The 24,184-nt window shown below is 48.1% G+C and overlaps 2 protein-coding genes across 5 annotated transcripts in view; one reads left to right on the forward strand and one right to left on the reverse strand.

Annotated features, from left to right (window-relative positions):
• The window catches only part of LOC129822326 (glycerophosphodiester phosphodiesterase domain-containing protein 5-like), a 108,937-nt gene extending 91,022 nt beyond the window's left edge, over nucleotides 1–17,915 (forward strand). For 2 of the 4 annotated variants that reach the window (XM_055880526.1, XM_055880525.1), the window contains 6 exons: nucleotides 9,293–9,450; nucleotides 9,541–9,688; nucleotides 11,004–11,086; nucleotides 12,677–12,691; nucleotides 15,480–15,592; nucleotides 16,456–17,915. In XM_055880526.1, the coding sequence (XP_055736501.1) occupies nucleotides 9,293–9,450; nucleotides 9,541–9,688; nucleotides 11,004–11,086; nucleotides 12,677–12,691; nucleotides 15,480–15,592; nucleotides 16,456–16,541 (603 nt within the window). In that variant the 3' untranslated portion in view covers nucleotides 16,542–17,915. Of the gene's footprint in view, nucleotides 1–9,292; nucleotides 9,451–9,540; nucleotides 9,689–11,003; nucleotides 11,087–12,676; nucleotides 12,692–15,479; nucleotides 15,593–15,921; nucleotides 16,189–16,455 lie in introns of all 4 variants that reach the window. The other 2 variants (XR_008754473.1, XM_055880527.1) reach the window with 2 other exon arrangements.
• An 891-nt stretch (nucleotides 17,916–18,806) lies between these two features.
• LOC129822327 (heat shock 70 kDa protein 13-like) lies at nucleotides 18,807–24,053 on the reverse strand. The gene is made up of 5 exons (XM_055880528.1): nucleotides 23,945–24,053; nucleotides 23,351–23,691; nucleotides 22,675–22,888; nucleotides 21,883–22,050; nucleotides 18,807–20,663 (listed from the first exon to the last, which is right to left on the reverse strand). Exons 1-5 carry the CDS (start codon nucleotides 23,967–23,969, stop codon nucleotides 20,074–20,076), a joined length of 1,338 nt encoding a protein of 445 aa, XP_055736503.1. The 5' UTR covers nucleotides 23,970–24,053; the 3' UTR covers nucleotides 18,807–20,073.
• Between the last annotated feature and the right edge of the window lie 131 nt (nucleotides 24,054–24,184).

Genomic DNA, 24,184 nt, shown 5'->3' on the forward strand with positions numbered 1-24,184 from the left:
CAGTAGATAAGGGAGTTTATCAAAATTGGGTTTGTTTTCGAAGTCTTTGTGGATCTGTGTAATCTGAGGGAAATATGTGTCTCTAATATGGTCATACATTGGGCAGGAGGTTAGGAAGTGCAGCTCAGTTTCCACCTCATTTTGTGGGCAGTGTGCACATAAGCCTGTCTTCTCTTGAGAGCCATGTCTGCCTACGGCGGCCTTTCTCAATAGCAATGCTATGCTCACGGAGTCTGTACATAGTCAAAGCTTTCCTTAGGTTTGGGTCAGTCACAGTGGTCAGGTATTCTGTGTATTCTCTGTTTAGGGCCAAATAGCATTCTAGTTTGCTCTGTTTTTTTGTTAATTCTTTCCAATGTGTCAAGTAACTATCTTTTTGTTTTCTCATGATTTGCTTAGGTCTAATTGTGCTGCTGCCCTGGGGCTCTGTGGGGTGTGTTTGTGTTTGTGAACAGAGCCCCAGGACCAGCATGCTTAGGGGACTCTTCTCCAGGTTCATCTCTCTGTAGGTGACGGCTTTGTTATGGAAGGTTTGGGAATCGCTTCCTTTTAGGTGGTTGTAGAATTTTAACGGCTCTTTTCTGGATTTTGATAATTAGTGGGTATCGGCCTAATTCTGCTCTGCATGCATTATTTGGTGTTCTACGTTGTACATGGAGGATATTTTTGCAAAATCTCAATTTGGTGTTTGTCCCATTTTGTGAAATCTTGGTTGGTGAGCGGACCCCAGACCTCACAACTAGAGGTCGACCGATTAATCGGAATGGCCGATTTTAATTAGGGCCGATTTCAAGTTTTCATAACAATCGGAAATCTGTATTTTTGGACACCGATTTGGCCGATTTTGTTTATTTTAATTTGATTTTTTACACCTTTGTTTAATCTTTATTTAACTAGGCAAGTCAGTTAAGAACACATTCTTATTTTCAATGACGGCCTAGGAACGGTGGGTTAACTGCCTCGTTCAGGGTCAGAACGACCGATTTTTACCTTGTCAGCTCGGGGGATTCAATCTTGCAACCTTACAGTTAACTCTCTAACCACCCGATTATATTCCACTCCACGAGGAGCCTGCCTGTTACGCAAATGCAGTAGAAGCCAAGGTAAGTTGTTAGCTAGCATTAAACTTATCTTATAAAAAACAATCAATCATAATCACTAGTTAACTACACATGGTTGATGATATTACTAGTTTATATAGCGTGTCCTGCGTTGCATATAATCGATGCGGTGCGTATCGTTACTCCAATGTGTACCTAACCACAAACATCAATGCCTTTCTTAAAATCAATACACAGAAGTATATATTTTTAAACCTGCATATTTAGCTAAAAGAAATCCAGGTTAGCAGGCAATATTAACCAGGTGAAATTGTGTCACTTCTCTTGCGCTCATTGCACGCAGAGTCAGGGTATATGCAACAGTTTGGGCCGCCTGGCTCATTGCAAACTAATTTGCCAGAATTTTACGTAATTATGACATAACATTGAAGGTTGTGCAATGTAACAGGAATATTTAGACATATGGATGTCACCCGTTAGATAAAATATGGAACGGTTCCGTATTTCACTGAAAGAATAAACGTCTTGTTTTTGAGATGATAGTTTCCGGATTCGACCATATTAATGACCTAAGGCTCGTATTTCTGTGTGTTATTATAACTAAGTCTATGATTTGATAGAGCAGTCTGACTGAGCGGTGGTAGGCAGCAGTAGGCTCGTAAGCATTCATTCAAACAGCACTTTCCTGCGTTTTGCCAGAAGCTCTTCACTGTGCTTCAAGCCTATCAACTCCCGAGATTAGGCTGGTGTAACCGATGTGAAATGGCTAGCTAGTTAGCGGAGTGTGCGCTAATAGCGTTTCAAACGTCACTCGCTCTGAGACTTGGAGTAGTTATTCCTCTTGCTCTGCAGGGGTAACGCTGCTTCGAGGGTGGCTGTTGTCGTTGTGTTCCTGGTTCGAGCCCAGGTAGGAGCGAGGAGAGGGATGGAAGCTAAACTGTTACACTGGCAATATTAAAGTGCCTATAAGAACATCCAATAGTCAAAGGTTAATGAAATACAAATGGTATAGAGAGAAATAGTCCTATAATTCCTAAAACTTCTTACCTGGGAATATTGAAGACTCATGTTAAAAGGAACCACCAGCTTTCATATGTTCTCATGTTCTGAGCAAGGAACTTAAACGTTAGCTTTCTTACATTGCACATATTGCACTTTTACTTTCTTCTCCAACACTTTGTTTTTGCATTATTTAAACCAAATTGAACATGTTTCATTATTTATTTGAGGCTAAATTGATTTTATTGACATATTAAGTTAAAATAAGTGTTCATTAAGTATTGTTGTAATTGTCATTATTACAAATACATTTTAAAAATCGGCCGATTTTAATCGGTATCGGCTTTTTTGGTCCTCCAATAATCGGTATCGGCGGTGAAAAATCATAATCGGTTGACCTCTACTCACAACCATAAAGGGCAATGGGCTCTATGACTGATTCAAGTATTTTTAGCCAGATCCTAATTGGTATGTTGAATTTTATGTTCCTTTTGATGGCATAAAATGCCCTTCTTGCCTTGTCTCAGATCGTTCACAGCTTTGTGGAAGTTACCTGTGGCGCTGATGTTTAGGCCAAGGTATGTATAGTTTTGTGTGTGCTCTAGGGCGATGGTGTCTAGATGGAATTTGTATTTGTGGTCCTGGCGACTGGACCTTTTTTGGAACACCATTATTTTGGGCTTACTGAGATTTACTGTCAGGGCCCAGGTCTGGCAGAATCTGCAGAATATCTAGGTGCTGCTGTAGGCCCTCCTTGGTTGGTGGCAGAAGCACCAGATCATCAGCAAACAGTAGACATTTGACTTCAGATTCTAGTAGGGTGAGGCCGGGTGCTGCAGACTTTTCTAGTGCCCGCGCCAATTCGTTGATATATATGTTGAAGAGGGTGGGGCTTAAGCTGCATCCCTGTCTCACTCCACGGCCCTGTGGGAAGAAATGTGTGTATTTTTTGCCAATTTTAACCGCACACTTGTTTGTGTACATGGATTTTATAATGTGGTATGTTTTACACCCAACACCACTTTCCATCAATTTGTATAGCAGACCCTCATGCCAAATTAAGGCTTTTTTGAAATCAACAAAGCATGAGAAGACTTTGCCTTTGTTTTGGTTTGTTTGGTTGTCAATTAGGGTGTGCAGGGTGAATACATGGTCTGTTGTACGGTAATTTGGTAAAAAGCCAATTTGACATTTGCTCAGTATATTGTTTTCATTGAGGAAATGTACGAGTCTGCTGTTAATGATAATGCAGAGGATTTTCCCAAGGTTGCTGTTGACTCATATCCCACGGTAGTTATTGGGGTCAAATTTGTCTCCACTTTTGTGAAAGAGCGCTCTTTCGCTCTCGGGCGCTCTTTCGCTCTCGGGCGCTCTTTCGCTCTCGGGCGCTCTTTCGCTCTCGGGCGCTCTCGGGCGCTCTTTCGCTCTCGGGCGCTCTCGGGCGCTCTTTCGCTCTCGGGCGCTCTCGGGCGCTCTTTCGCTCTCGGGCGCTCTCGGGCGCTCTTTCCCTTTCGGGCGCTCTTTCGCTCTCGGGCGCTCTCGGGCGCTCTTTCGCTCTCGGGCTCTCGGGCGCTCTTTCGCTCTCGGGCGCTCTCGGGCGCTCTTTCGCTCTCGGGCGCTCTCGGGCGCTCTTTCGCTCTCGGGCGCTCTCGGGCGCTCTTTCCCTCTCGGGCGCTCTTTCGCTCTCGGGCGCTCTCGGGCGCTCTTTCCCTCTCGGGCGCTCTTTCCCTCTCGGGCGCTCTTTCCCTCTCGGGCGCTCTTTCCCTCTCGGGCGCTCTTTCCCTCTCGGGCGCTCTCGGGCGCTCTTTCGCTCTCGGGCGCGCTTTCGCTCTCGGGCGCTCTCGGGCGCTCTTTCGCTCTCGGGCGCTCTCGGGCGCTCTTTCGCTCTCGGGCGCTCTCGGGCGCTCTTTCGCTCTCGGGCGCTCTCGGGCGCTCTTTCCCTCTCGGGCGCTCTTTCGCTCTCGGGCGCTCTCGGGCGCTCTTTCCCTCTCGGGCGCTCTTTCGCTCTCGGGCGCTCTTTCGCTCTCGGGCGCTCTTTCGCTCTCGGGCGCTCTTTCGCTCTCGGGCGCTCTTTCGCTCTCGGGCGCTCTTTCGCTCTCGAGCGCTCTTTCGCTCTCGGGCGCTCTTTCGCTCTCGGGCGCTCTCTCTCGCTCTCTCTCGCTCTCTCTCGCTCTCTCTCGCTCTCTCTCGCTCTCTCTCGCGCTCTCTCGCGCTCTCTCGCGCTCTCTCGGGCTCTCTCGGGCTCTCTCGGGCTCTCTCGCTCTCTCTCGCTCTATTTCGCTCTCTTTCGCTCTCTTTCGCTCTCGCTCTCTTTCGCTCTCGCTCTCTTTCGCTCTCGCTCTCTCTTTCGCTCTCGCTCTCTCTTTCGCGCTCGCTCTCTCTTTCGCGCTCGCTCTCTCTTTCGCGCTCGCTCTCTCTTTCGCGCTCGCTCTCTCTTTCGCGCTCGCTCTCTCTTTCGCGCTCGCTCTCTCTTTCGCGCTCGCTCTCTCTTTCGCGCTCGCTCTCTCTTTCGCGCTCGCTCTCTCTTTCGCGCTCGCTCTCTCTCTCTCTCTTTCGCGCTCGCTCTTTCTCTCTCTTTCGCGCTCGCTCTCTCTCTCTCTCTTTCGCGCTCGCTCTCTCTCTCTCTCTTTCGCGCTCTCTCTCTCTCTCTTTCGCGCTCGCTCTCTCTCTCTTTCGCGCTCGCTCTCTCTCTCTCTCTTTCGCGCTCGCTCTCGCTCTTTCGCTCTCGGGCGCTCTTTCGCTCTCGGGCGCTCTTTCGCTCTCGGGCGCTCTTTCGCTCTCGGGCGCTCTTTCGCTCTCGGGCGCTCTTTCGCTCTCGGGCGCTCTCTCTCGCTCTCTCTCGCTCTCTCTCGCTCTCTCTCGCTCTCTCTCGCTCTCTCTCGCTCTCTCTCGCGCTCTCTCGCTCTCTCTTGCGCTCTCTCGGGCTCTCTCGCTCTCTCTCGCTCTATTTCGCTCTCTTTCGCTCTCTTTCGCTCTCTCTCTCGCTCTCGCTCTCTTTCGCTCTCGCTCTCTCTTTCGCTCTCGCTCTCTCTTTCGCTCTCGCTCTCTTTCGCGCTCGCTCTCTCTTTCGCGCTCGCTCTCTCTTTCGCGCTCGCTCTCTCTTTCGCGCTCGCTCTCTCTTTCGCGCTCGCTCTCTCTTTCGCGCTCGCTCTCTCTTTCGCGCTCGCTCTCTCTTTCGCGCTCGCTCTCTCTTTCGCGCTCGCTCTCTCTCTCTCTCTCTTTCGCGCTCGCTCTCTCTCTCTCTCTTTCGCGCTCGCTCGCTCTCTCTCTCTTTCGCGCTCGCTCTCTCTCTTTCGCGCTCGCTCTCGCTCTCTCTCTTTCGCGCTCGCTCTCGCTCTCTCTCTTTCGCGCTCGCTCTCGCTCTCTCTCTTTCGCGCTCGCTCTCGCTCTCTCTCTTTCGCGCTCGCTCTCGCTCTCTCTCTTTCGCGCTCGCTCTCGCTCTCTCTCTTTCGCGCTCGCTCTCGCTCTCTCTCTTTCGCGCTCGCTCTCGCTCTCTCTCTTTCGCGCTCGCTCTCGCTCTCTCTCTTTCGCGCTCGCTCTCGCTCTCTCTCTTTCGCGCTCGCTCTCGCTCTCTCTCTTTCGCGCTCGCTCTCGCTCTCTCTCTTTCGCGCTCGCTCTCGCTCTCTCTCTTTCGCGCTCGCTCTCGCTCTCTCTCTTTCGCGCTCGCTCTCGCTCTTTCGCTCTCGCTCTTTCGCGCTCGCTCTCGCTCTTTCGCTCTCGCTCTTTCGCGCTCGCTCTCGCTCTCTCTCTTTCGCGCTCGCTCTCGCTCTCTCTCTTTCGCGCTCGCTCTCGCTCTCTCTCTTTCGCGCTCTCTCTCTTTCGCGCTCGCTCTCGCTCTTTCGCGCTCGCTCTCGCTCTCGCTCTTTCGCGCTCGCTCTCGCTCTCGCTCTTTCGCGCTCGCTCTCTCTTTCGCGCTCGCTCTCTCTCTCTCTCTTTCGCACTCGCTCTCTCTCTCTCTCTTTCGCGCTCGCTCTCTCTCTCTCTCTTTCGCGCTCGCTCTCTCTCTCTCTCTTTCGCGCTCGCTCTCTCTCTCTCTCTTTCGCGCTCGCTCTCGCTCTCTCTCTTTCGCGCTCGCTCTCGCTCTCTCTCTTTCGCGCTCGCTCTCGCTCTCTCTCTTTCGCGCTCGCTCTCGCTCTCTCTCTTTCGCGCTCGCTCTCGCTCTCTCTCTTTCGCGCTCGCTCTCGCTCTCTCTCTTTCGCGCTCGCTCTCGCTCTCTCTCTTTCGCGCTCGCTCTCGCTCTCTCTCTTTTGCGCTCGCTCTCGCTCTCGCTCTTTCGCGCTCGCTCTCGCTCTTTCGCGCTCTCTCTCGCTCTTTCGCGCTCTCTCTCGCTCTTTCGCGCTCTCTCTCGCTCTTTCGCGCTCGCTCTCGCTCTCGCTCTTTCGCTCTCGGGCGCTCTTTCGCTCTCGGGCGCTCTTTCGCTCTCGGGCGCTCTTTCGCTCTCGGGCGATCTTTCGCTCTCGGGCGATCTTTCGCTCTCGGGCGATCTTTCGCTCTCTCGGGCGATCTTTCGCTCTCTCGGGCGATCTTTCGCTCTCTCGGGCGATCTTTCGCTCTCTCTCGCTCTCGCTCGCTCTCTCTCGCTCTCTTTCGCGCTCGCTCGCTCTCTCTCGCTCTCTTTCGCGCTCGCTCGCTCTCTCTCGCTCTCTTTCGCGCTCGCTCGCTCTCTCTCGCTCTCTCTCGCTCTCTTTCGCGCTCGCTCGCTCTCTCTCGCTCTCTTTTGCGCTCGCTCGCTCTCTCTCGCTCTCTCTCGCTCTCTTTCGCGCTCGCTCGCTCTCTCTCGCTCTCTTTCGCGCTCGCTCGCTCTCTCTCGCTCTCTTTCGCGCTCGCTCGCTCTCTCTCGCTCTCTTTCGCGCTCGCTCGCTCTCTCTCGCTCTCTTTCGCGCTCGCTCGCTCTCTCTCGCTCTCTTTCGCGCTCGCTCGCTCTCTCTCGCTCTCTTTCGCGCTCGCTCGCTCTCTCTCGCTCTCTTTCGCGCTCGCTCGCTCTCTCTTTCGCGCTCGCTCGCTCTCTCTCTCTTTCGCGCTCGCTCGCTCTCTCTCTCTTTCGCGCTCGCTCGCTCTCTCTCTCTTTCGCGCTCGCTCGCTCTCTCTCTCTTTCGCGCTCGCTCGCTCTCTCTCTCTTTCGCGCTCGCTCGCTCTCTCTCTCTTTCGCGCTCGCTCGCTCTCTCTCTCTCTCTTTCGCGCTCGCTCGCTCTCTCTCTCTCTCTTTCGCGCTCGCTCGCTCTCTCTCTCTCTCTTTCGCGCTCGCTCGCTCTCTCTCTCTTTCGCGCTCGCTCGCTCTCTCTCTCTCTCTTTCGCGCTCGCTCGCTCGCTCTCTCTCTCTTTCGCGCTCGCTCGCTCGCTCTCTCTCTCTTTCGCGCTCGCTCGCTCGCTCTCTCTCTCTTTCGCGCTCGCTCGCTCGCTCTCTCTCTCTTTCGCGCTCGCTCGCTCGCTCTCTCTCTCTTTCGCGCTCGCTCGCTCGCTCTCTCTCTCTTTCGCGCTCGCTCGCTCGCTCTCTCTCTCTTTCGCGCTCGCTCGCTCTCTCGCTCTTTCTCTCTTTCGCGCTCTCTCTCGCTCTCTTTCGCGCTCTCTCTCTCTCTCTTTCGCGCTCGCTCGCTCTCTCTCTTTCGCGCTCGCTCGCTCTCTCTCTCTCTCTTTCGCGCTCGCTCTCTCTCTCTCTCTTTCGCGCTCGCTCGCTCGCTCTCTCTCTCTTTCGCGCTCGCTCGCTCGCTCTCTCTCTCTTTCGCGCTCGCTCGCTCGCTCTCTCTCTCTTTCGCGCTCGCTCGCTCTCTCTCTCTTTCGCGCTCGCTCGCTCTCTCTCTCTTTCGCGCTCGCTCGCTCTCTCTCTCTTTCGCGCTCGCTCGCTCTCTCTCTCTTTCGCGCTCGCTCGCTCTCTCTCTCTTTCGCGCTCGCTCGCTCTCTCTCTCTTTCGCGCTCGCTCGCTCTCTCTCTCTCTCTTTCGCGCTCGCTCGCTCTCTCTCTCTCTCTTTCGCGCTCGCTCGCTCTCTCTCTCTCTCTTTCGCGCTCGCTCGCTCTCTCTCTCTTTCGCGCTCGCTCGCTCTCTCTCTCTCTCTTTCGCGCTCGCTCGCTCGCTCTCTCTCTCTTTCGCGCTCGCTCGCTCGCTCTCTCTCTCTTTCGCGCTCGCTCGCTCGCTCTCTCTTTCGCGCTCGCTCGCTCGCTCTCTCTCTCTTTCGCGCTCGCTCGCTCTCTCTCTCTTTCGCGCTCGCTCGCTCGCTCTCTCTCTCTTTCGCGCTCGCTCGCTCTCTCGCTCTTTCTCTCTTTCGCGCTCTCTCTCGCTCTCTTTCGCGCTCTCTCTCTCTCTCTTTCGCGCTCGCTCGCTCTCTCTCTCTTTCGCGCTCGCTCGCTCTCTCTCTCTCTCTTTCGCGCTCGCTCTCTCTCTCTCTCTTTCGCGCTCGCTCGCTCGCTCTCTCTCTCTTTCGCGCTCGCTCGCTCGCTCTCTCTCTCTTTCGCGCTCGCTCGCTCGCTCTCTCTCTCTTTCGCGCTCGCTCGCTCTCTCTCTCTTTCGCGCTCGCTCGCTCGCTCTCTCTCTCTTTCGCGCTCGCTCGCTCTCTCGCTCTTTCTCTCTTTCGCGCTCTCTCTCGCTCTCTTTCGCGCTCTCTCTCGCTCTCTTTCGCGCTCTCTCTCGCTCTCTTTCGCGCTCTCTCTCGCTCTCTTTCGCGCTCGCTCTGGCTCTCTTTCGCGCTCGCTCTCTCTCTCTTTTGCGCTCTCTCTCGCTCTTTTGCGCTCTCTCTCGCTCTTTTGCTCTTTCTCTCTCTTTTTCTTTTGCTCTCTTTCTCTCTCGCGCTCTTTCTCTGTCGTGCTCTCTCTCGCTCTCTTTCGCGCTCTCTCTCGCTCTCTTTCGCGCTCTCTCGCTCTCTTTCGCGCTCTCTTTCGCGCTCTCTCTCGCTCTCTTTCGCTTTCGCGCTCTCTCTCGCTCTCTTTCGCGCTCTCTCTCGCTCTCTTTCGCGCTCGCTCTCGCTCTCTTTCGCGCTCGCTCTCGCTCTCTTTCGCGCTCGCTCTCGCTCTCTTTCGCGCTCGCTCTGGCTCTCTTTCGCGCTCGCTCTCTCTCTCTTTCGCGCTCGCTCTCTCTCTTTCGCGCTCGCTCTCTCTCTCTTTTGCGCTCTCTCTCGCTCTTTTGCGCTCTTTTGCTCTTTCTCTCTCTTTTTCTTTTGCTCTCTTTCTCTCTCGCGCTCTTTCTCTGTCGTGCTCTCACTCGCTCTGTGTGTGTCTTTGTCTGTATGTGTGTGTGTTGGCAGGTGATGTGGACCACAGACTGGGACAGAGGGCAGGTAAGACAGGTGGCTCCAGGGCTGCAGCAGACGTCAGTAGAGAAGCTGCCTCCTCAGGTCCTTCACCAGCAGGGAATCAGCAGACTACTGTTACGTTACAGCCAGGCCAGCCTCTATGACATCCGGTGGGTTAACACACACACATACACGGACATGCACACACTGTGTGTGCTTCTGTATATGTGTGTATGAATGTGTCTGTCTGCACCCCCCAGAGAGTTCTCCAGGAGCAATGTGAGTGTGACTCTGTACACGGTCAACGAGCCCTGGCTGTTTTCTGTACTCTGGTGCAGCGGGGTCTCCTCTGTCTCCTCTGAAGCCCCCAACATCCTCAGAAAGGTGCCTTACCCCATCTGGCTCATGGTAAGTCCCTCACAGCACCCACACCATTACCGCCACACCATTACTCCTGCAGCACCCACACCATTACTCCTACAGCACCCACACCATTACCCCCACACCATTACTCCTACAGCACCCACACATTACCCCCACACCATTACCCCTACAGCACCCACACCATTACTCCTACAGCACCCACACCATTACCCCCACCCCATTACTCATACAGCACCCACCCCATTACTCCTACAGCACCCACCCCATTACTTCCTACAGCACCCACCCCATTACTCCTACAGCACCCACCCCATTACTCCTGCAGCACCCACCCCATTACTCCTGCAGCACCCACCCCATTACTCCTACAGCACCCACACCATTACCCCCACACCATTACCCCTACAGCACCCACACCATTACTCCTACAGCACCCACACCATTACCCCCACCCCATTACTCCTACAGCACCCACCCCATTACTCCTACAGCACCCACCCCATTACTCCTACAGCACCCACCCCATTACTCCTACAGCCCCCACACCATTACTGCCACACCATTACTCCTACAGCCCCCACACCATTACCCCCACACCATTACTCCTGCAACACCTACACCATTACTCCTGCAGCACCCACACCATTACTCCTGCAGCACCCACACCATTACTCCTGCAGCACCCACACCATTACTCCTGCAGCACCCACACCATTACTCCTGCAGCACCCACACCATTACTCCTGCAGCACCCACACCATTACTCCTGCAGCACCCACACCATTACTCCTGCAGCACCCACACCATTACCCCCACACCATTACTCATACAGCACCCACATCATTACCGCCACACCATTACTCCTGCAGCACCCACCCTGTCTGTCTCTGTCTGTTAGCTAGTCAATATGGCCACTACCTACACCCATTTTGTCTGTCTGCTAGCTAGTCAATATGGCCACTACCTACACCCACTTTGTCTCTCTGTCTGTTAGCTAGTCAATATGGCAACTACCTACACCCACTTTGTCTCTCTGTCTGTTAGCTAGTCAATATGGCCACTACTACACCCACCCTGTTTGGTAGTATGGGATCTAGGTGTATGTGGAACTTCTTTAAATTGTCCTTTCACTCCTAGTTACATTATTCTGACTAGATTATTCTCTTTTATTAACCTTTGAATAACTAGTCCATTATGCATTGAACATTAATTACTGTACCACAATATTACATGAATTTCATTATTACATAATTTTAGGAAAGTATGCTTTGTTCTAAGTTTGAGTTGTTTTAGGAGACGGTGCCACCTGGTGGTCTAATGCTGCCATGTTGTGTTTCAGAGTCCAGATGAATACTGTCTGATCTGGGTCGCTGCTGATCTCATCTCCTTCACTGTAGTTATAGGAATTTTTGTATTCCAAAAGTAAGTCTCCTTTTCTGCTGATGTTTATTTTCTCAGGATGTAATTTTTAAATGTAGTACTCGGTAGTAATTAACCTTAGTGTTTTTACTGGATATTTATTAGTCAACTGATTTTAAAGGAGGAAGAAAGCAGATGAAAGCGTGTTTTTTACTGTGTCTACATAGCACTGGGCATGGGAATATTGTCAACGCTCACTCACTCACACACAGACAATGACCTGTTATTACTGCTGTAGTTCCTCTGGCAGCCTTTACACGGTTAACACATCTCTTCCTCCCTCTGTGTCTGCTTCACACCCTCTCCTTCCACCCAGCGGTGTGTCTGCTTCACACCCTCTCCTTCCACCCAGCGGTGTGTCTGCTTCACACCCTCTCCTTCCACCCAGCGGTGTGTCTGCTTCACACCCTCTCCTTCCACCCAGCGGTGTGTCTGCTTCACACCCTCTCCTTCCACCCAGCGGTGTGTCTGCTTCACACCCTCTCCTTCCACCCAGCGGTGTGTCTGCTTCACACCCTCTCCTTCCACCCAGCGGTGTGTCTGCTTCACACCCTCTCCTTCCACCCAGCGGTGTGTCTGCTTCACACCCTCTCCTTCCACCCAGCGGTGTGTCTGCTTCACACCCTCTCCTTCCACCCAGCGGTTTGTTCTACCTCTCAGGGGCTTAATGTTCAATAATATAATGATATCTGCCATTTAGCAGACGCTTTTATCCAAAGCGACTTAGTCATGCATGCAACCATTTATTACGTATGGAGTGGTCCTGGGATTCCAACCCACTATCCTGGCATTGCAAGAGCCATAAACTACCAATTGAGCTACAGAGGACCAGCAGGCTCCTGTATATTGTACAAGCACACATTAACGAAACTCTGCATACACAGATGACCGTTATATTACGTTAATTAGGGTTTCCCCAAGGGAAGATTAACCAGGATTTCTAAGGTCATTGTTGATCTTCAACAGTGAATTTACTACAGTATTTTCTACACCCTCCTCCTCCAAATAACTTCAGTGAAAGGCAAGAGTCCTTTAGCAGAGGAATACCATCCAGCCAATGGGAATGCAATTGTGTAGTGGGTATTCACAGGCCATTTTCCAGCTAGTGTGTTAAAACACAGGGATGGGTGAAACTGTAGTTATTTGATAAAGCTCATTTACAGTGTCAACACCGTGGCTTGGAGAATTGGCTGGAGAAGTATCTCTCGTCAACCAAACAATGTTTCCCCTTGCAGTTGTTTGTACTTTTAAGTAACATGAAACCAGAAAGTATGCTTCCTTGAATCTTCTGAAAGACTGTAGGAAGCTGTTGCTATGGGAGTTTCTCTATGCTAAAAGGAATTTCACTTTCCTTCCTGAGCCATAATGCTGTTGTGGGATGGAGGACAGCAGAGCAAGATCTCCATCCTCTATAGTCTTATGGTGTGGGGTTTGCTATGCTTAGCAAAGTGCTGGCTGCTGCAGTCTTCTAAACTGACCTCAATCTCTCCACCTTCTTTTGTCCTTGTTCCCTTCTCTTCCTCCTTTGTCTTCTTCCTCTCCTCTGGCTGATGTGCATGCTCCTCTTCTCTGCTGCATTCTGGCATCTCTCAGCTATCACATTATCAGGTAACTGGGTCAACTCTGACCCACTATGCGTTTCCTTTTTCTCCCTCTTCCACTCTCTCCATTTCCCTTTATTTCTATCTCTGTGTAGCCAATTTTTCTGTATAATTTCATCCTTTCTGTATACGTCATCCTTTAAATCTTTTGTTTCTGTTTTTCTCCTACCTGTATTGTTGTATTTCACTGCTGCCACTTCTCATTCTCCTCACTAGAGGAGAGAATAAATACAAGCGAGCCTACCAGTATTGGCCTTTTAGTGGCAGACAGCATTGCTTTGTCCCTCACAGCACAAATGCTTGTGTTCACTTTGATCCCACTTGAGTTTTACTGTTTACATTATTGACCGAATGACAAAGTCTGCAAATTAATTATAGAATTGTATTAAACAAGGAAGAGCTCTTTTTCATTTATGGTGTTGATTTGGACAAGAGCTCTGCTTTGCTGTTTTTTTAAGTGCATTGATGCATTAGCCAAGACACAATATTGCTAATGTAATAATTACATTTATGTGCCTATATTTGTTAATTACCATAACAAAATGTTGTGGAAGTAAATCTTCTTGCCTCCGATATTACTCCAGTTAGTGTTGTGATGCTCAAAGCTAGTCACAACCAATGATGTATATAAACCCTGGATGGCTGATGCTATGTATTGGCCATTAAGAGGCATTGAAGCCACCGGTTGGCCATATTGGCACTCCCCAGTAGGCGCAGTCCTTCATAGGAATGAATGGAATTCGACAGTATTTCAATTAAATGTGATCAAGGAAAAAATGACATGTATTTAAGTATAAAAAATATATATTTTATGTTTAGCTCACATCATATAATGTACGAGTATGCATTAAGGTGTCTGTAATAGAATAAATGGGGCAAAAACTTAACTGACATTAATAAAGGAATTTCTATAGCTTCTCTACCATTGTAAAACATATTTTGGGAGTGCCAAGATGGAGGCACTACGGCTTCAACACAACGCCCCCTATCGGACATCTATTGTATATACACTGCTCAAAAAAATAAAGGGAACACTTAAACAACACAATGTAACTCCAAGCCAATCACACTTCTGTGAAATCAAACTGTCCACTTAGGAAGCAACACTGATTGACAATACATTTCACATGCTGTTGTGCAAATGGAATAGACAAAAGGTGGAAATTATAGGCTATTAGCAAGACACCCCCCAAATCAGGAGTGATTCTGCAGGTGGTGACCACAGACCACTTCTCAGTTCCTATGCTTCCTGGCTGATGTTTTGGTCACTTTTGAATGCTGGCGGTGCTCTCACTCTAGTGGTAGCATGAGACGGAGTCTACAACCCACACAAGTGGCTCAGGTAGTGCAGTTCATCCAGGATGGCACATCAATGCGAACTGTGGCAAAAAGGTTTGCTGTGTCTGTCAGTGTAGTGTCCAGAGCATGCAGGCGCTACCAGGAGACAGGCCAGTACATCAGGAGATGTGGAGGAGGCCGTAGGAGGGCAACAACCCAGCAGCAGGACCTCTACCTCCGCCTTTGGGCAAGGAGGTGCACTGCCAGAGCCCTGCAAAATGACCTCCAGCAGGCCACAAATGTGCGAAACGTCCTGCACGGTGTTGGGCTGTAAGCACAACCCCCACCTGTGGACATCGGGCCCTCATACCACCCTCATGGAGTCTGTTTCTGACCGTTTGAGCAGACACATGCACATTTGTGGCCTGCTGGAGGTCATTTTGCAGGGCTCTGGCAGTGCACCTCCTTGCACAAAGGCGGAGGTAGAGGTCCTGCTGCTGGGTTGTTGCCCTCCTACGGCCTCCTCCACGTCTCCTGATGTACTGGCCTGTCTCCTGGTAGCGCCTCCATGCTCTGGACACTACGCTGACAGACACAGCAAACCTTTTTGCCACAATTCGCATTGATGTGCCATCCTGGATGAACTGCACTACCTGAGCCACTTGTGTGGGTTGTAGACTCCGTCTCATGCTACCACTAGAGTGAGAGCACCGCCAGCATTCAAAAGTGACCAAAACATCAGCCAGGAAGCATAGGAACTGAGAAGTTGTCTGTGGTCACCACCTGCAGAATCACTCCTGTTTTGGGGGGTGTCTTGCTAATTGCCTATAATTTCCACCTTTTGTCTATTCCATTTGCACAACAGCATGTGAAATTTATTGTCAACCAGTGTTGCTTCCTAAGTGGACAGTTTGATTTCACAGAAGTGTGATTGACTTGGAGTTACATTGTGTTGTTTAAGTGTTCCCTTTATTTTTTTGAGCAGTGTATAAATCATTGGTCACAACTAGTCAGTAAAGGATCACAACTAGTTTATTAACTGAAGTATGTTCTTTCAGAGAAGAGGAGAAGTCTTTGGCTCAGACTCTGGTCTATTTGTACATGTCCTTGTAGATTCAGTACAGCAACCAACTTCAAAATCCGTCTGTTTGCTTGGTGTCATTTTGAGGTCAGCCAAATAGAAGTACCGGTAGAAGAATTTGAGGCAAAATGGTGTTCAGGGCCCACACACGTTGACCTAGAGTAGCAATCTCCACACAAAATGGCCGACACATAGGACAGGTCCTTGAGACCAGAGGCTCTATATCAGGGCTCTCAACCCTGTTCCTGGAGAGCTACCGTCCTGTTGGTTTTCACTCCAACCCCAGTTGTAACTAACCTGATTCAGCTTATCAAACCGCTAATTATTAGAATCAGGGTTAGAGTGAAAACCTACAGGACGGTAGCACTCCAGGAACAGGGTTGGAGAACCCTGCTCTATATGATGTCCTGCCCTCTGTGTGACCTTTCCTCTCCAGGTGGAGGTTGAGTGGCATGCACAGCTACAACCCTGAACAGATCATGCTGAGTGCCGCGGTCCGGAGGTCCAGCAGAGACCTCAACATCATGAAGGAGAAACTCATCTTCTCCGGTAAGGAAGGACCCCACAGAGGAGAGCTGCACGGCCTGTGTTTACTGTATTTTGTGTTTGTTTCTCTGGCTGTTTCCCAGTACTCTGAAATGGCTTCCTCTCCTTTTCTCCTCTCCTTATTTATTTACCACTGATCTGATGACATTGGATAGATGAAGTGGATGCCCGATTGTTTTGGCCAGCCATGTTGCTTTCACCTATTAATCAGTGGTCACAGAAAAGGAGACAATGAAAGGCAGCCATTTTAGGAGTGTCTGGGGATGTCGGTGTGTTACCCTATTCCAGCATGCATCTCTCTGAGTGTTTGTAATGTAATTATCCTTTCCAAGGTCAACCGCAGTAGCAGTCTCAACCTGTGTGTGTGTGTGACCTGCACTCCTCTCCACCTCCACTCCTCTTCATCCTGCCATCTCTCCATCCTCCTCTGCCTGCTGTGACCATTCCTCCTCCATTCCATCCCTCCCTTCCCCTCTCTCTCTGCCTGCCCCGCCTTCCCCCCTCTCCTCCCCAATCACCCACCAGAGACCTGTGTCATTTAAAAGGGTGCCTAGACAGCCCACTGAGACCCACCAGCCTCTCCTGGTGGGTGGTGAAAGGTACGTCTGATGATGAGGGTCTTCAATGACCATCAGTCAGTCCAAACCACTCTAGAATAACCACTAGTAGGTATAGTCACTTAGAAGAGATGTGGTGACATACAGAGCAAAGAAAACCTAAGGGATTTCTCTGGTGTGGTTTGGATATGATGCTGCAGTGATATTGTTTTGGATGATCTGTGTATTGATGTGGTCTGTGTTGTACACTCAATCAGTGAGATACCCTGTGAACACTGACTGATGTCCCTTCTCTCTTCTGCTTCCCAGAGGTGAGCAATGGTGTGGGCAGTGCTGAGGACCTGTACATGGAGAATGGCTTCGACTACTACAACAACGAAGGCATCTCCCATTGACTCTTACTCACCTAATGTGAATCTACTGAAAGACACCCGACTCTACTAGCATATGGAAACTGAGTAAATTAAGACTTCCAAGTGACTGTCTTGTGATTGGCTTATCTGTTGTTATGCTTACTCTTGTTTTACTCAGTGTATCCAGATAGTTATTGGTTTGTTCCTCCTACTTACTGACTGACTGATTGACAGGCTGCTGTATTGCTGAAGAATCCAAGGCAAGCACCACCCATTGCTTTGTACATTCTGTAAATAGGTTTGTTTTTGCTTGTTATATACAATGTGGGACTAAATGCACTTTTTATTGATGAACTGATTGCTTCGTCAGATCTATGGCCTCTTCTCCTCACCTCTGTGGGCTCGAGTTCCACATCAGGATTTCAGAATTCAGTGGAGGGTCGTACATTGTATTTTTTTTACCAATTTGTTGGCCAGAAAAAGGGCAATTATTTAAAAATATATTGGTCCATTTATATAAATATATTTTTACTTAAACCTTCCGTGTGCTAGGATTGAATGGGTTCATAGGCCGGATCTGGCCCTCGGCCGTAGTTTTTCCCACCCCTGCTCTAGATGCTTGGAGGCCCCCCCCCCGCCCCAGTTATCAATGCTTATTTGTTTGTTTCTACACTGTTATTTGGATTTCTTGAAGTCACTTTATAGCACAGCCAATTCTTATTATTTACAGGAATTACTATTTGTGCAGCATGCTCCTTTTTCTTGCCTTTGGGCGCTATTATAATTTCTAGGAACAAAAAGAACATGAACAAGCTGTTTACAGAAGTCCTGCCTTCTCCGACTGAAATAGTTACATGATGTAAGATAATGATTTGAACAGCCTATGATAGACAATATTAAGTGACTTGTGGAGCTGTGCTGTCTCGGGCCGGGCTTGTGTTCAGGCAGAACTGATGTTTACTCAGTGTTTTTGTGATGTTTTCGGTTCATTGTGAATGGTGTTTTGATTTAAGGATGTGTACAGTGCATGTATTATGTAGAGATTTCACCCCTACCCCCAGTGTGCAGTCCTACATGGAGTGTGTACATATTACAGATGTTTTAGGTGCTATGGCTGGAAATGTATAATAATAGCAATAGTGTTGAAAAGTTTATGAAAGTAATTGAAATACTTTGCCGACCCAACTTCTCAATGGCATTTGAACTCGTGGTGTTTGAAAAGCAATTGGTTTCTATAGGGGGACATCAAAGGGTGTCTGATGCGATGAAGTGAGGTGTGCTATATTAACTGTGAAAATAAAGCTGGAGGCTGTTGAAGGGATGACGCTGAGTATCGGAATGGATAGACTTGTGTTAATTTACTCCTTTGGTATTTGTGCCTCAAAGTCAATAATTAAAATGCTGATACCAAAGTGATATCCTTTTATTGTGATTTTTTTGTTGGTGGGGTGCAGAGTATTTTTGTAGCTAGAACATAACAAACCATTTAGGTTGGTGTTACTGTTGACTGAATGTGAATGGTTGATGTACAGTGGCTTCAGAAAGTATTCACACCCCTTGCCTTTTTCCACATGTTGTCACAGCCTGAATTTAAATTGTCACTGGAATGTTTTTACAAATGTAATGAAAAGCCTTGAGTCATGTACTCAACCCCTTTGTTATGGCAAGCTTAAATAAATTCAGGAGTAAACCGTGCTTAAGTCACATGGACTCAATCCAGGTGTGCAAAACTCACAAATAAAGGTGATTCTAAGAAGTATATTTGAACACCTGTTTTCACCGGATATTGTGTGTAAAAATATATTTAATCCAGGCTGTAACACAATGTGGAATAATGAATCTTTTCTGAAGGCACTGTGTTATATTACTGGCCCGTGCCAGTAATAACACCATTGTGGATCTCTGTTATACTGACATTATTTCCCCTCAGTTATGGAGTGAGGCGGCAGGTAGCTAGATCGAATCCCCGAGCTGACAAGGTAAAAATCTGTCATTCTGCCCCTGAACAAGGCAGTTAACCCACTGTTCCCTGTCATTGTAAATAAGAATTTGTTCTTAACTGACTTGCCTAGTTAAATAAAAAAAGTTATGCGGCAAGATGTTACCACATTGCTGAAGAAACTAGTGATGATGCTAAATGCATTTTGCAAGATTTTAGCACTCAATGTTCTGGGAACATGATCAGAAATGTCCTTTTTACCTGTACTAGAAAGTCTGTCATGGAATGAGGATCATGAGATGCATCTGAATGTTGATATTTTCCCTTCAATGGCAATCTCTGTTTGAAATAAAGCTCCACTACAGAAATGGTATTTAGGGAAATTCGGATGATTTTTTGTTGAAAAGCAGCATGTAGTACAAGCAGATATGAGAGGGGTGCTTTGAAGAACATAAGCAAAATGTGCAGTACAAAAACATGATCAATTCCTATAGCATATTGCTACAGAGAACTGCAATCAGTACATTATCAACAAGGTAAGGGCATACAGTAGTCTGCTGCATCAGCCCTGACTAGACTGGTATTTTGGAATGTACATTCCATACATGAGATAATTAGAATTGACTAATAGTAGTAAATTATTAACCAACATGTTTGTTCACCAATGCCAGGGGCTCTAACAACCAGCATAAGCCTTGGGTCTTTTTATGACACTTACAATAAGTACTTCTATATACAGGTAGTTTAGTGGTTAACAGCGTTGGGCCAGTAACCAAAGGGCGCTGGTTTGAATCCCCGAGTCGACAAGGTGAAAATTGTCAAGGTGCTTAATCCTAATTGCTCCTGTAAATCACTCTTATACAGAGTGTCTGCTAAATGACTCAAATATAGAAGTACTAATTGTCAGATCGTGTTCTCTGTGATTCTTATAGTTCAATTGCACCAGAATGATGATGCTGGCTAACAAGTTATCATTTTTAAAGTGCAATATTTAGCTTAAGTTGGTATGCCCCTTATTTTGACAATTCATCAGTTATCCAATACAAAGCTGAACATAGGCTACTGCTTGAATGTAAAGCTACTAACAATATGTGCAAACATATTTGGTCCAAAACTCTAATAGAATACTGCCCCAGTCAATAGGACTGGTAGTTCTTCATATCAGGTTACCTAAAAGCACAGATCCTAAGAGTGCAGCTCCACACAACCACAGCAGCTCTCTGAAAAGGCACAAGCGTGTTGTCATCCACTGAAAAACAAATTCTCCTAATGTGCTGTACCCCCCCACCCCCACGCAGTAAAAACATGCACTAGAAATAAATAAATAACTGAAAGAGTATTGGCTGGTCACAGTTCTGTAGAAATAAAGGTTGTTCCCTGAATTGAACACCATTTCAATCTACCAGTTGGTCCAATACATTGGGCCAGCAGTAAACAAGTGATGGTGTAATTTCAGCTTCTCTCTGAGAATATATTTCAGTATCTATTATTAGAGCTGAAGATCATATTTTAACATCAACTATTGCACACGTGGTGGAGAAGGACAATTAACAGTTAAAATGCAGACCATCCTTTAATATGGCAAGTGTCTGTCTGGTGGCATCCTTATGTCCCTTACCACCTCTCTAGACTAGATCAATTGAAGTTGGTCTTGCGGAGGTGTCTGTTGGGGATCTCTATAGCGCTGACCTGTAGGGGCCAGGAGCCCCCCATGATGCCAGCCTGGATGGCCACCCCAGTCACCACTGCCAAGTCTGGGTCCACTGAGGTGTTGGGCTCCTTCCCAAAGTATTCACTGATCAGCTTCCTGATCCTAGGGATGCGGGTGGAGCCTCCCACCAGAACTATCTCATCCACCTCCTCCTTCCCCAGGTGGCCCTCGGCCAGCACTGTCTCTACAGGTGCCAGAACCTTCTGAAAGAGGTCGTCGTTCAACTCTTCAAACAGCTCACGGGTGATGACTGCTTGGAAGATGACTGGGATTGGGTCCTTGGCGGGCCCCTGTGGTGGTTCCTTGGAGTTCCCTTGGGGCTCCAGGTGCAGGGGTACCCTGAGGTGGGCACTGAGCTGCAGGGTGAGGTTGAGTTTGGCAATCTCCACGGCCTGGCGGAGGCGGTGGATGTCCTCTTTGAGGGTGGGGCGAACGCCGTACTGCTGGCGGACCCTCTCCATGGTGTACTGGAGCAGCCTCTGGCTGAAGTCCTGCCCCCCCAGCTTGTTGTTACCTAGGAAACAAGGGTCATTCTCTGAGTCCAAGAATACTATTCATCTGTTAGTTGTATTGGGATAAATTCCATTTAAATTCATTATCATGTATGGTTTGAATTAGTTGTGCCAATTGGAAATGGTCCTCCAACAACACTGAACAAAAATATAAATGCAACATGTAAAGTGTTGGTCTCATGTTTCATGAGCTGAAATAAAACATCCCAGAAATGTTACATATGCACAAAAAGCTTATTTCACTCCAATTTTGTTTACATCACAGTTAGTGAGAATTTCTCCTTTGCCAAGATAATACATCCACCTTACAGGTGTGGAATATCAAGAAGGTGATTAAAGAGCATGATCATTACACAGGGGCATCTTGTGCTGGGGACAGACCAAAAAGGCCACTAAAATGTGCAGTTTTGGCACAACACAATGCCACAGATCTCTCATGTTTTGAGTGAGCGTGCAATTGGCTTGCTGACTGCAGGAATGTCCACCAGAGCTGTTGCCAGATAATTTAATGTTCATTTCTCTACCATAAGCCGAGACTTAATTTTAGAGAATTTGGCAATACGTCCAAGCGGCCTCACAACTGCAGACCACGTGTAACCACAACAGCCAGCTTCTTAACCTGCGGGATCATCTGAGACCAGCCACCCAGACAGCTGATGAAACAGGAGTATTTCTGTCTGTAATAATGTCCTTTTGTGGGGGGAAATTAATTCTGATTGGCTGGGCCTGGGCCTGGCTCCCCAGTGGTTGGGCTTATGCCCTCCCAGGCCCACCCATTGCTGTGCCCCTTGCCAGTCATGTGCAATCCATAGAGTAGGGCCAAAATAATTTATTACAATTGACTGATTTCCTGATATGAACTGTAATCGTTGAAATTGTTGTGTTTATATTTTTGTTCAGTATACAAAATGGCAAATGTTCCACTTGTACTGCCCAATTTAATTCCAGAACATTTGATATTTAGACATGTGTCATTTAGCAGACACTCTTATCCAGAGTGACTTACAGGAGCAATTATGGTTTAGTGCCTTGCTAAAGGGCACATGAACCAATTTTTCACCTAGTCGGCTCTGGAATTCAAACCAGCGACCTTTCGGTTACTAGCCCAACGCTCTTAACCGCTCAGCTACCTGCCACCCTACCTACCAGAAGAGAAATGAAAGTGACACCAACTAAACCATGCGTAACTAGAACATGATAAGGAGTTGATTAGTGTCCTACCTGCCATGGCTCTGGTGAGGAACATGCCCCCTTGTTTATTGAGCAGAGAGACATCCAGCGTTCCTCCTCCCAGGTCTACCACCAGTACGTTGAACACGTCCACCTTGTGTAACCCATACGCCATCGCTGCAGCCGTGGGCTCGTTGATCACACGCAAGATGTCCAGTCCTGTGTGAACAGAACAATCATATGTTACAGTTCTTACAGTGGGTAGTGTAGATTTGGTCACATCTTTGGATTAGGTGTCCAATATTCTACTCACGCTTTCTCTGTCGATAGAATAAGTAACACAGTTATGGGCATAGAGCAAACACCTAATTATATCAGGGATTGACATTAAAGTCTAAGGTACATGCCCATCAGAATTGTTTTATTAGCTTTTTACATGCAGAAGCATTATACATTGCCTGCCTTTCACCTACACATAGGAGAGGAATCAAAGATCAGTAAAAAATAAATAGAGCGAGCTCAGCTCACCTAAAACTATCTGTCTTTCACTTACACAATGTGGAGGAACCAGAAAGATCAATTTTAAGACAGGAATTATTTGCAGTTTGGTTGTTTTCACTTAAACAACAACAAAAAACACCTGAGAGCAGGCTCAACTTGCGTGACTGCTCAGTTTACATGCCCCAGGCAATAGGGCAACCCTTAATGTCAATCCCTGTATGATAAACTGTTTCTTAATGAGAATACAATAAAAACCTAAACAGTGTAAGATATTCCTGTAGCAGTGTTTACACATCATATATTGTATGACTGTTGATACAGTTTTGCCAGACAGAGACTGACCGGCCAGGTTGGCAGCCCTGATGGTGTAGTTCCTCTGTCTCTCATCAAACTCAGCAGGGACAGAGATAACAGCCCTCTTGATGGGGACACCCAGGTGACGCTCCGCCATCTTCCTCATCTTCAGCAGCAGCCGAGAACCAATGAACTCGGGAGTAACTGTGAACGTCTGGTTGGTGGAGACCAAGAACTCTGCACTGCCATTGTTATTTATCACCTGAAAGAAAGGTATGTTATTACAAATGAAAGACAGCAGTCATTGATATAGCATATTTATACACCTGCAATCACACAGCTTATGCAGCCAAATGCTAATGCTGTATTCAATCATTTTCACTGTGGTGTACTGACTGTCAAAGTAACTAAAGGAGTATGTACTGTACAGTTGAAGTCGGAAGTTTACATACACTTAGGTTGGAGTCATTAAAACTCGTTTCACAACCACTCCACACATTTCTTGTTAACAAACTATAGTTTTGGTAGGTCGGTTAGGACATCTACTTTGTGCATGACACAAGTCATTTTTCCAACAATTGTTTACAGACAGAGTATTTCACTGATCCTAACTGAACTAAAACAGGGAATTTTTACTAGGATTAAATGTCAGGAATTGTGAAAAACTGAGTTTAAATGTATTTGGCTAAGGTGTAATGTAAACTTCCGACGGTATGTACTGTACCTTGAATGGATAGCGAGCACTTTCCTGTTCAAGGAGCTCTTGTTCGAATATCTTTCCAATAAACCGCTTGGCATCATAGATGGTGTTTTGAGGATTGTTGTCGGCCAGATCCTGACCCTCGTAACCGGCGAGAACTTCGGTAGGGGTGAACGACACCGCACTAGGGATGCTCTTCCGCCCCTGCTCATCCCCTATCACCTCCACATCCCCGGTACCCGGGTGGAATACTCCCACGGAGCAGAAAGTGGTCCCCAGATCTAGGCCGATTACTTTTGGTTTCGGTGGAGGCAGATAATGTTGGCCCAGATAGCCAGCTAGAAAAAGAGCCAGAATGACCGATCCTGCGACATGGAAGATATAGAAAAAGACGTGGGTTTAGGTATGGATGTTGTTTGCGTAGCTAGCTCGTAATTAGCCTAATTATTTACATATTCACTCAGCGTTGACAGTTTGACACATTTTCAGCTAATTGACTACTAATAATGATTTAGGTAGCAACTAACCAGCTACCGGTAACTTGTCAGCCCACTTGCTAGCTAGCTAAACAGCTGGTTACACAACAACAAGCACACGTTACGGTTAAATCTTACTTACCGATCATAGACATTTCCCCAGCCATTGTCAAGGACTGATCACCCCCGAACTGAGACGTAGTGAAACGTAATCTAGGCTAATATGTTGTCACCGCTTGACGGTCGTCACTAGTTACCACAGCCACTAAGTCATAAACCCCGCCTATTTGTAACATGTATCTTCTTAAAATGTGATTTTAAACCTAACCCTTAACCACACCGCTAACCTTATGACTAACCATATCCTTAAATTAAGACCAAA

This window comes from Salvelinus fontinalis, chromosome 24 (assembly GCF_029448725.1).
Source record: "Salvelinus fontinalis isolate EN_2023a chromosome 24, ASM2944872v1, whole genome shotgun sequence".
NCBI lineage: Eukaryota > Metazoa > Chordata > Actinopteri > Salmoniformes > Salmonidae > Salvelinus > Salvelinus fontinalis.

Bases quoted from the DNA above. Each gene is read 5' to 3' on its own strand.
- LOC129822327 (XM_055880528.1), bottom strand. From the start codon at position 23,969: ATGGCTGGGGAAATGTCTATGATCG. The intron at 23,692-23,944 runs GTAAGTAAGATT...TCCATGTCGCAG, and splicing joins TGGGGAAATGTCTATGATCG to GATCGGTCATTCTGGCTCTT. The intron at 22,889-23,350 runs GTACAGTACATA...CCTTTCTTTCAG, and splicing joins GTGCTCGCTATCCATTCAAG to GTGATAAATAACAATGGCAG.